This window comes from Pholis gunnellus, assembly GCF_910591455.1.
Source record: "Pholis gunnellus genome assembly, chromosome: 15".
NCBI classification, from domain to species: Eukaryota; Metazoa; Chordata; class Actinopteri; order Perciformes; family Pholidae; genus Pholis; species Pholis gunnellus.
In genome coordinates, this window is record NC_136542.1 from 7,640,325 (window position 1) to 7,652,174 (window position 11,850).

At 44.1% G+C, this 11,850-nt stretch overlaps 1 protein-coding gene across 1 annotated transcript in view; it reads left to right on the forward strand.

Annotated features, from left to right (window-relative positions):
• hs6st1a (heparan sulfate 6-O-sulfotransferase 1a) overlaps positions 1-8,610 on the forward strand; it is a 47,813-nt gene extending 39,203 nt beyond the window's left edge. Inside the window, exons 2-4 of the mRNA XM_079174476.1 lie at positions 3,254-3,476; positions 5,416-5,664; positions 7,431-8,610. Of these exons, the coding sequence (XP_079030602.1) occupies positions 3,254-3,476; positions 5,416-5,664; positions 7,431-7,757 (799 nt within the window). The 3' untranslated portion in view covers positions 7,758-8,610. The remainder of the gene's footprint in view (positions 1-3,253; positions 3,477-5,415; positions 5,665-7,430) is intronic.
• Positions 8,611-11,850: the final 3,240 nt, after the last annotated feature.

Below are 11,850 nucleotides of genomic sequence, written 5' to 3' on the forward strand. Positions count from 1 at the left end.
ATTACTGGGTCAAAGCTGCTGATGTTTATTCTTTTATCCTTTAAGTTTGACCAAAGAAAGATGGTGAAGAACAAGTATTCACTGTCTCCTTAGATGATTGTACTCCTGGCAAGATGGAGAAGCCAAAGGGTGTCTCATTCTCACTTATTACAGAGCGTGTAAACACACAGATGTGCACGAGAGGTGATAGAGATGGTGAGAAAAGACGGGTAAAAAGTGAGAAACCCCCTCTGAGAAATCCCCCCCGCTCTTGCAGCCTCAGTTCTTTTATTCAGATATAGCGATCGGGGGTGAAAAAAAAACAAATAAATATTTGAACAGAGAAGGCGAGAGATAAAAGACAAAACTGTCCTTGTTCAGTCCGAATCCCACAGCGGTCCAGAAAAGAAAAGCTTTGTCACACCTCTCCCTGCCAAACACCAGCCAACGCCGCCGATCCGGTGGGATGAATCCCGCCGATTAGTTGACATGTGTGACACCAGATGAATGCAGTTTTCAGAGGTATTCTTCCATTTGATAACACACAAAAAAAAGTTTTAGGAAAAATATACCACACGTAGTCTGCAAGAGGGCCACCGCCAAGCTGCTGCTCCCAGACTGCAAATTCCTGCGTTCAGCCGGAGGATGATGTGCTAAAACCTCGACGGTGAGAGATTGAGCGCTGTGTATTAGCTTTGAAGTTAATTTGACAAGTTCACGTACGCTCCGACTGTAAGCAATATCACCTGTGAAGAAGAAAGAAAGTGCCGCTCAGAGGCAGGGAGCGCGTGTGTGTCTGTGTGTGTGTGTCTGTGTGTGTGTGTGTGTGTGTGTGTGTGTGTGTGTGTGAGAAAGTGTGTTAAAGGGAGTGGACTTGCTGCTGAGTGAGTGTGTGTGTGTGTGTGTGTGTGTGTGGGTTGAATCATCATTACCTAGGGATCTGAGTACACGGCCAGACATCATTAGGCTTTAAGACGAGAAAGTCTCCACGGCACCAGTTCTGCAGTCTGCCTGACCCAGCAGACACGACAGGCAGGCACGCCGTTTAAGATCATTTATTTGGTTTTGCATGTATATGTGTGTGTGTGTGTGTGTGTGTTTATGTGCATGTTATTTATTTATTTTCCCTGGTAATATGCCTGAGCCTTCATTATAGCTGGAGCCATAACTTTGATAAATCACTTGGGCTCGGGGCCCTCACTGCTTTCACAGTATTAGAAAACTAATTGAAATTCTCTTCCGCCCCCCCCCTCTCTCTCTCTCTCGCTCTCTCCCTCTCCCCCCCTCTCTCTCCCCCTCCCTCTCTCCCTCGCTCTTTCTCTCTGTTTTTCACCCTTTCCCTCGTTCTCTCCACCCGTCTCTGTTGCGAGGGCCAAACAGTTCTGTGTTTTTTCAGTAGAAAAGACGCCAAGAGGGGGGAAATGTCATCACTGATTTAATAGGCGTAGTCTTACCCAGAAACACACAGAAGGCTCACACACACACACACACACACATACACATACACTTACACACTGCACTCTGGGGAGTGTTAGGAATCCTGATAATGTCATCATAGGAATCTCCATAATGTACCCCGGTCTCTGCCGGCTCCAGTGCGACTGTGCCTCTCCCCTCCCCTGATTTTGATTAGATCGGGCCTGAGATTTTAGGTTTAGGTTGATGGGATTTAGAGTTAAGATACTTCTTTCTATGGCTGTGATCCCCTGCTGTCCCAGGATTGAGGGTCTGTTTGGTTCTTTGCCTGGGATCTCCCAGCTGCCACTGGATTTAGGGTTTAGTCGTTTCATTGTCCGTGATCCCTCTGCTGCTGCTAGATTTGTTTCATTTGAAGGGATCGCTCCGTGCTGCAGCTAAATTCAGGGTGTGGTTGTTTTGTTGCGCAGGATCTCCCAGATTTGTTTTTGGGGTTGGTTTATTTTATTATCCAGGTCAGGATATGCGTGCCGCTCCTGGATTTGGAGTTTGGTTGTTTTATTGTGCATCGCTCCGCTGTTGCTAGATTTAGGGTTTAGTTGTTTCGTTGTCCGGGTTCTCCCTGTTGCCACGGACTGATTTTTCGTGGGGGGGGGGGTATAGCCGCTTCTTCTTAATATCCAGACACTGCTGCTGTTTGTGTGACACTTGGGGCTTTGTATCCACCCAGCAAACCCCTCCTCTCTCACTGGGTGAGCTTTGTAGTGTGAAGCCAAAAGATTTAGTGATGGAAGCGGAGAGTCTGTGTGTATATGTGAGGTGGCTTGTGTGGACCGGGCCATTTCATGGAGTCCTGTCAGCACACAAAATTCTCTCTGAACACATTCCTCTGCCGTGATGCAGGCCCAGGAGAGGAGGGCAGCGTGTGTGCCGTTTTGTGTATTTTTCGACCGGCGGCATGTGTCTGTTGCCCAGACAAATCCATACCATCGCTGCCAGACACACTGCAGGCACATAAACACACACACACACACACACACACACGTTCCGTGTGTGTGTGTGTGTGGTTAATGAGGATGTGTTGATTGATTAGACTGCAGTAATTAGCTGGAGTGTGAAGGCCTGTAAAGGTCTCCGCTCTGGTGGGAGTGTCCCCTCTGGAGAGACATTGAACTGTGCTATGCACCATTACGTTACACACACACACACACACACACACACACACACACACACACACACGCACACCACAGAAACAGTCCCATCCATATCTTAGATGCGGGATGAGTCATCTCTCGCAGGCAAACCTAATACTTGCAGGAGGAAGGATGTGTGTGTGTGTGTGTGTGTGTGTGTGTGTGTGTGTGTGTGTGTGTGTGTGTGTGTGTGTGTGTGTGTGTGTGTGTGTGTGTGTGTGTGTCTGTGTCTGTGTCTGTGTGTGTGTGTGTGTGTGTGTGTGTGTGTGTGTTTCAGATTCTGAGACATAAGGATGTTTGCAGCGTGGAGATGTGTGTTGCAGAGTGAGATGTGCTTGTGCCAGCAGTTTCTTTTCCTGCGCCGCGTGGCCCGAAACACCTGACCTGATCCTCTGCCTGACATATCGACTCTCTCCCTCACCTCCTCTGCTTCCTCATTTGTAGTTTCGCTTCCTATCAGCTGTACAGATTTCATCTGTGCGTCACAGAGCTGCCTCTCGTAAATGCAAATAATATGGTATTTAGTATGGCAGCCTAAGTCTTTAGCCTTTCCTCTGACTTGAGTTTTGTGGATGCAGACCGAGCTTGCTGCAGTAAAGCGTTGTACACAGCGCCACCACATGGACAACAGAGGATTCACAGATTTCATTTTTGTCCCCCAACAGGAAGTTCTACTACATCACTCTGCTGAGAGACCCTGTGTCTCGATACCTCAGCGAGTGGCGGCATGTGCAGCGGGGAGCCACGTGGAAAACCTCCCTGCACATGTGCGATGGACGGACCCCCACGCCCGAGGAGCTGCCCTCCTGCTACGAGGGCTCCGACTGGTCGGGGTGCACCCTGCAGCAGTTCATGGACTGTCCCTACAATCTGGCCAACAACAGACAGGTACAGAGGAAAAGTCCAATATAACCAGTAGCTGTGATACTAGCGCGCACGCACACACACACACACACATTATAAGCTTCAAAAGCCTGAATGTGTTGCAGGGTTGTCACGTTGGCAGTCCTCTGAACTGGAGCCAGTGCAGTCGTGTGAAAGAATGCTACAGGATTGGCCACAAATCCTCAGCGATTCATATTTGCTTTTGGGCTTCTCCTGGCAAAGACTCTCTTTTTACTGCGAACACTGAAAAGAGCAGCTGATTTCAGTCATGATGCTGCCATTCATCACAGCCACCTTGCTAGCATGCATCTCTGCAGCCGACCTGACTTCTCTCCTGCTTGACTGTTTTTGTTCTGGTCACCAAACGGTTCATCGCACCGACATTGTCCGCTGGTGTCGTACATCCAAGCCCATTGGAAAATATCAATACAGGGACTAAACGTCGGCCGGAAAGATTGCTTAGGGAATTTTCACACAACAAACCTAAATACAACATATAGATAATGATGGGAAAGCCACACACTCATAACCCATTTATTTCAATGTATAAAGATCGACTAGATATTTATTTCTCAACAAAAAGTTTTTTTTTTATTTGACTTCTTTAATTCGGACTTACTGCAATTCAAAACATGTGAAAGGTATAAGATGAGATGCACACATATAAGCACACACGCGCACACACACACACACACGCACACGCAGTCAGGAGTTCACCTGCTGGCCATAAACACCTCAAATTCACACCTTCTTTTCTGATGGCTTTCTCAGTATCCCACCTCAATGTGTTGGCCAGCTTATCTCACCTGAGCCTGGGGCTGTTATTACTCAGGGTCCCATGGCTTATGAATGTGGCACACACACACACACACACACGCACACACACTTGAGGCATCCTGTTTTACTCTTGTGAATCCAAATCAGTATGCTGCTCCTGTGCTGTAACACAACAGCTCCAGAATACACTCAGGGAGGAAGTGATGTCTCACTTTGGAACAAATTTACCAGAATGGAAACTGCTTTAGTTTTAGTTCAATGTCTGATCAAGGAATCTGAAAGGAACGTGGTTATTGATACGGATATCAAAATTAATGAATTATAAATTAAAAAAGACAAAACGTCCATGATGACAAACTCAAAGTGATTTCTGGCACATGTACTTCTTCTTAATGTTTAAATGATCTGCTCTTTATTTAGTTTTCTGTTCTTATTATCGATGTGAAGCACTTTGAGCTGCATTCTGTGGAAGGTGATAATTAAAGTTAATTATGATAAAAAATGCAATCTGAGTTATTTCTAATAACACTAATATTAAAACAAATCAATAATGTCATAATAGTTATGAATAAAAACACATTATAGCGTGGAGAACCAGTATTTTTACATATTTCTTATTTGATATTTTAGTTAGATGTCGAGCTGATGTTATTAATCAGTTGATAAATAGTTTCAGTAATATTTAAAGCAAAAAAGGCCAAAAACTTTCAGGGTTCCAGCTTCTCAAATGTGGCTGTTGTTTTTTTACTAGTTTTCTTTGTTATTAATGGGAGTAGATGGAACATGTTTTGAGTTTGACAAAACAAGCAAATTGAATGCAATTATTTTCGTAGACAAAATGATTAATTGAGAAAAGAATGTATAATAACAGTGTATAATGAAAATAATGATTAGTTGCAGCCCTCGCTAGATAATTAATCAGTTATCCAGTCATCAGTTGATTTGTTTGTTCTTCATCATTTCAGCTCTATTCAGCGTCAATGCAACACCTGATTGTTTGTTTGTCCCTTTTTTCTTTTTTACTTTTGCTCTATAATCTTTTCATAAAGCCTTTCTGGCACTAAACACAAGTCCCTTTATTTAAAGTTGCATTCTTTAAGACTGTCGTTCACAAAATCATCCCCCGATTTCTATAACCTCCTTCACTTCCTGTTCCTACCGACAGGTTCGTATGCTAGCGGACCTGAGCCTCGTCGGCTGCTACAACATGTCCACGGTTCCAGAGAAGAAGAGGGCCCAGCTTCTCCTGGAGTCGGCCAAGAAGAACCTTCGAGACATGTCCTTCTTTGGTCTGACGGAGTACCAGAGGAAAACCCAGTTCCTGTTTGAACGAACCTTCAGGTTGCGCTTCATCCGGCCGTTCATGCAGTACAACAGCACCAGAGCTGCAGGGGTGGACTTGGACAACGCCACGGTTAGTGCTGCTGCTCAGTCATCTTGTGGAGATTTAGTTCTGTGGGCATTCAAAATCTTACATTAAAAAAACCCATAATATGTTTAACTAATCCAGTGCCTTATTAAAGATTAAAGCAGTGGATCCCAACCTTTTCGGCATGTGACCCCTTCCAGAAACAGTTTGGGAACCATGTAGTTAAATCCTAGACCGGGAACCACTAGGACCACTAAGCACTTATACTACGTTATGACCAAACGTCTCTCTAAGAAATTAAACATGGCAGCCGGAGCACATTCGCTTACAGACTAGAAAATATAAAGAATATTTGAAAAGGGAAAAATAATCCGAAAAAATAAAATGAGAAACAGAGGAACACAGTGGTCTTATATTGCTGTGAAATGAGTTGGGATGACTGTCGCAGTTAAAAAAAACAGCAGCTTCAAACGCGTTCTTCACACTTTGATTGGTCCAGTGTGGGAGTTCTTAGGCTCCATTCCCAGCAACAACAAAAAAATATCCTCCAGTACACAGCAGACTGGTGATTTAAACATCAACACCACAAAATAAAATATGCCCCGCTGACAGAGAGGCTGGGGAAAGGTTATGTGCTTATTATCACAAAAGGAGAAAATATTACTCTGTGAAAGTCTGACAGGTTGGCCGAGGATGTGTGCTGGCATTTTGAGTGAAAACTTGTTTTCAAAAGTAGCTTTCAAATGAAATGCTTAAAAAGGCCCTGTGTGAAACTGTGACACTATTTCTTTATTTCTAAAATGTCAAGTAATTACATCAGCAGGTGTAGAGAAGAATATTTACTCTCCACTCCCCAGCAAAGCTGTTGAAAGCTCATTTATATCCTTGTGCATCAAGATCCCAGTGAGTCATTTTTGATTGAAACTGGTTTCCAACTAATGTGACGACTGCTCCCTGATACGTGAAGTCTTCGTGACGACTTGAGCTCAGCGCCGTCTTCCTAGCTTTGTGCCGGTGTCCCCCGTGCTTGCCGATCAAACATGTCTCATTTCTCTATCGCCGATGATGCAGCGCGCCGTTTCCCTCTGTTGACGCACACATGTCTCACAAATGATATCCAGCACTCCATCGCAGATTTCAAAGGGATTTTCTTAATTAAACACATTTTCCCCCTCCATGTTGAATCCACACACAGCAGATGACACACGCCAATAAAACCCAGTTGCATCGCACCAAAACATCAAACACGTTTCTTTTATCTTGCTCCACATATTGCCAACACACTTTTTCCCCCTCTGTTCCCCTCTCTCGTGTTGGAAGTCCATTAAAGCTTTTGTACAACAAATGTCATGTAATAGGGCACTCCACGGCATGAACGTTTAAGAGGAATTCAGAATCTCTACACGTCTTCCTATACAATAATCGCAGGTTTAAAAAAAAAAAGACTGTGCCCTCTGGGTTGTACTCTCTAAGGCCATGTTAAGATCCACTCTAGCCCTCTCGTTCATTACTCCTAGTCCTAAAAGAAGGACCAAAAATGCGTCACTGGCCAGATTGGAAATATGGGCCCAGATTGTCTACTGTAGAGACTATCAACTCTGCATGTCTCCTTTTCATTTATTTATTTAATCCACTCAAACGTTGGAGTCACGCCACAATCACTACAAACAAAAACAGATGAAAATGTAAGTTTAACTTAAGTTCCTCAGTTTAGTTCCATGGATGCTGCAAACTTTTGGTCTCAAATGGCTAAAATGTTTCTTCCACCCCTTCTTTACTGAAACATTTCATCCATTTCCCCTCCTTGTCAGGTCCAGCGTATAGAGGAGCTGAATGAGCTGGACATGGAGCTCTACGACTACGCCAGGGACCTGTTCCAGCAGCGCTACCAGTACACGAGGCAGCAGGAGAGGCGGCAGCAGCGCATCAAGAACCACATGCAGCAGAGCCACCAGGGCCTGGGCCTGGGCGTCAGCCTGTGGCCCTCCCACGGCCGGCAGAGCTCGGTGTCGACACTGGAGGACGGAGAGGGGGAGAGGGACGAGCGGGAGGAGGGCGAGGAGGGAGGCAGAACCGAGGAGGCCGGCGGCAGGCTCCCCACCGAGGACTACATGAACCAGATCATCAACCGCTGGTAGCAGCAGAATGAGAACAAACACACAGACATGCATATGTAATGTGAAACACACACACACACACACACACACACACACACACACACATACACACACAGAGTGGCGCCTGCATCAAAAGACCCAAATGACTGACAAACAGACTTTACTGGAGAGCTGGGCTACGGGAATGAGAGTTGCAGTGGTGGCGATGGAGACCCGGGCTTGGTCGATTTGCATCAGCTCACATTATTGAGGTCCAGTTGTTATTAACACCCGCTTGCCCTTTCTTCCCTTCCCTGCCCCTCTTGAGTTTCTCTGTCTCTCCTGAGAGATATTTTTAAGAGTTGCTGATGCACCGAGCATCTCGTCCATCTCTCCCAGCCTCCCCCTCCTCTTTCTCCTGTATTCCTCCTCGTTCTCTGTGGCCTAATATGGAGCATGAGAAAAATAAAATTTAAGTCTGTGAATTCCCATAAAGCTCTCGCTAAAGGACCAGTCTACTTCCTGGATACTCTGGGACTGCTATACAAGTATGCTAACGGCCGAGCTGAACAAAGAGAGCAGTACACGAGAGACTGAACCTGAAAAAAGAAGCAAAGAAAAGTTGTGTAATAAAGCTTTCTGCTTAAAAAAAAAAAAATCTGCCATTTTACCCATGAACACGCTTTGGTCATGAAATGATGACTCATTCTCATTTTAGGATGATTTCATTTGCATTTTCCTTTTTGTGTATGCTTTTTTAAAGCAGAATTGTAATAACACTGAGACCAATATTGCTGCCTAAAGAAAAGTGATTCCTTTATTTCTTTATTTTTATTGGTTTTATAAGTCAAAGCTAAAGGATCGGATTGATGTACAATGGACCATAGCCATTACTGAAGCCTTGCATCTGGGGGGGGGGGGGGGGGGGGTACGTGGCCTGTTTATCTGTTTCTCTGTTCAAGGTTCTCAAAGATCCTGTCGCTTAACGACTTCATTTTCTCTCCTCTCCTTCCTCTCTATTTTTTTTTTTTTTTGTGTGTCTCATTCCTGCAGAGAACGACAGCCAATTACAGAGTCGAAATCTCACATAGGTGCGAAAGAATCAAAGGCAGGGGGAGGAGGAGGAGGAGGAGGAGGAGGAGGAGGGAGTCTGCTGCAGGTTGTTGCCAGGAACCGTGCTGTGTGAGCGACGAGCACTTTGGAAACCTGAACTCAGAAAAGAAATGCTTGAGATGGGAGTTGCGGAACGACTGGGTCACCTTGGCAATAGTGCGCCCTTAATGTAGTGGGGTGGCATTTTCCATTTCTCTGAGCTGCGTTGTAAAAAGCGTCGGCCTCGAACAAGCCTCCTTCCCACCTGCTGAAAGGGCACACGCAGCGCCGGTGACCTGCAGTTCATTAGCTTGACCGGTATTACCCTGAAGAAGGCACGGGGCGAGGTAGCAGTGCCTCTATGTACTGAGATCACAGTTAACATAATTATGTCTGCTTTATTCTACATTTCTCTGACTACTCGTGTGTCTGTGTGGCTGAGTGTGTGTATATAGTATGTACAGTACGCCTTTGATTGGCGTATGTGTATGCCTTTGTAAATAGTGTGCCTGACTGAGAGAGGATGCCTGATGAGTTTTTGTGAATGACAGGTTCCATGACCAATTATCTTGCAATTTTTTTTTTTTTTGGTGTTGGTGGTGGTGGTGGTGGTGGTGGTGGGGCGGGGCAACAAAGTCCCTCCAACTGCATGTCACAGCAGTGTGACCGTTGCGGTGATGCAAGCCAATAATACTCCCCTCTGTCCTTTTTCCTTTTAACGGTTTCCTTCCCCCCTTTTCTTGTCTCCTCCCGATGACGTCGTTGCGCATGAGGACTGTATCACCAGAAATGATCCAAATCTTAATTTCTACTTTTAAAAGATCTGCGTGTGTGACACGTCTTTACTCATGACAGCTAATTCTACAAGTAGGGTTCCAAGGCGGCTTCACCAATTGCACCATATTTTCTTTTTTTTTACCCAATCAGTCATTTTGACTTTGGTATTTTTAATTTGTCAAGCGCTTGTGGTTCCAGCTTCTTTTATTTTTATTTTTTTTTACAGAATTTGATTCGGCAGGTTCTCGCTTGGTAAAATGTCCTCATTCACTGAGCTCTGATCCTCAGCTAATCTCTTATTGAATGTATCGTCTCCCCTGCTCTGTAGAACTCATGTATGGAGCTTTTGTTATAACGACAAAACGGAAAGTAGACCCATCGGTGATCTCAGCACTCAGCCGACACAGCGTTCCCTACGCAAACCTTAGGGGTGAATCAAAACTTTATTTTTGTATTAGTTATCCAGCAGCAGCTGCAGGATTTGTTTGTGACCCTACAGGTGTCCGCTAAGGGCAGAATTCACATTTAAATCTTATATTTACATAGATTGTGATGGCATGACCTGAGCAGCTGATTTAGGACGTTTGTGGAAAATATCAGATTTAAACGCTGGTTTCATCTCGAGCTAAACATTTTATCAGTCGAAAACTAAATCACTTTGGAGACGCATTTAGATCTATGTAGGAGACACACTCTGAATGATTTATTAAGTAAGGCACAGAGTGCTGAGTTCTCCGATTATAGATTATACAACATGAATCCAAGAAATATTAATTCGGTCATGGCAAAACATTAAACTTGGTCTGTGCTCAACCAAAGATGGTTTGTTGGAGAAAAGAATAGAACGTGTGGGTTGTAGTTCAACAAAACCAACTAAGTGGTTATTCTTCTCTAGAGAGTCTGTTATGATTGCGTCACGTTCATTTTAACATTTCCATGATAATATTTCAAAATTATCCTTTTAATAGTTCTGTATCAGGACTTCCAGCATTTTGAGCAAGTTGCTTGCTAAAAAAAAGCATCACTTGTTATTTCAATGTGCCAGATACATTTAATCAACGCTTCATTCGTCGTCTTATTAATCTCATTTTAGTCGCGCTTCGTCACACGTTTCTGTCTCCTCGGCTAACAAAAGGTGATAACAAGAGTTTTTATTAAGACTCTAAACTGAAGAAGGTTCAATAAGGGATTCAAAAAGGATTCAGATTTAATTAGCACATTTAATACTGAATTCATACTCAATGAAATGTTAGCGAACACCCCAAAAAAAATCAGAGCAATAAAAGGGAATGCCAAGAAGACGGAGCCGGAGAAGAGAATGTAAAAGTGGGGAAAAAGACGAGTCGCAGCACGATTCAATTCAAATGAATGTAGTCTGGTGTCATCCAGGGATACAATGGGAGGATGCAAGCTGCCTTGGAAAAGGATAAATAATATGTTGCGCCCCGCTGTGAACAATAGTCTGAAGGAAGAAGACACCAACAATTTAGCCGCCCACCACCCTCCTTGTTAAATTTCAACTAATCACCCTGCATCCCCAGTGTCTCTCCTTTTGATCAGCTCCTTTTCAAATCAGGGATGATTCATGAGGGGAAGGAGAGGAACAAGGGGGGGATGATGAAAGGTATTGGGATGCATCCAGTGTCAATATGCTGCTTTTTGTGTAGCCTTCAAAGTAACGCGAATGGATATGGGAAGAGAGATCTCTTCTTTTTTTGTTTCATATTAACTTCCCCGTCATTTTTTTTGTTTTTTTGTTTAAACCAGTGACTTAGAAACACTGCAGCTCCAGGCATTTTGCCCACAGCCTCTTTTTTTTCTTAAAGTCAGACTTGCGTTTTTTTGGCTCCAAACCAATATCTGGCTCTGCATTAGCGGTTGAAGAGAGAATACAAAACTGATTCTCTACCTTCAGAGTGATTTTAATTTCGGCGTTTCAGTTCCAAACGACCATCAGACTTGAAGCGGTCCTCAAAAAATACTCCCCGTAACCTGAACAGTGTGTGAAAGACCAAATCCTTTCACAGGAATTCTTCCAGGAATTAACGCTGTAAAGCTATACTCCAACATTGTATGTCTCATCACTATGTATATCTGATGTCTTAACAGCGTTTGCTTTGTGACAATGAAGCAGCCCATGTTGTCGCTAACCTCATCCCTTTTTGTTATTTTATTTTTTTAAAAGAGGTGTTGAAAACTGTGTGATAGAGACTTGTTCTTTTGGATTGGTGTGCAGTCTGTCTCTGGCTCCTTCTGTATGCATCAT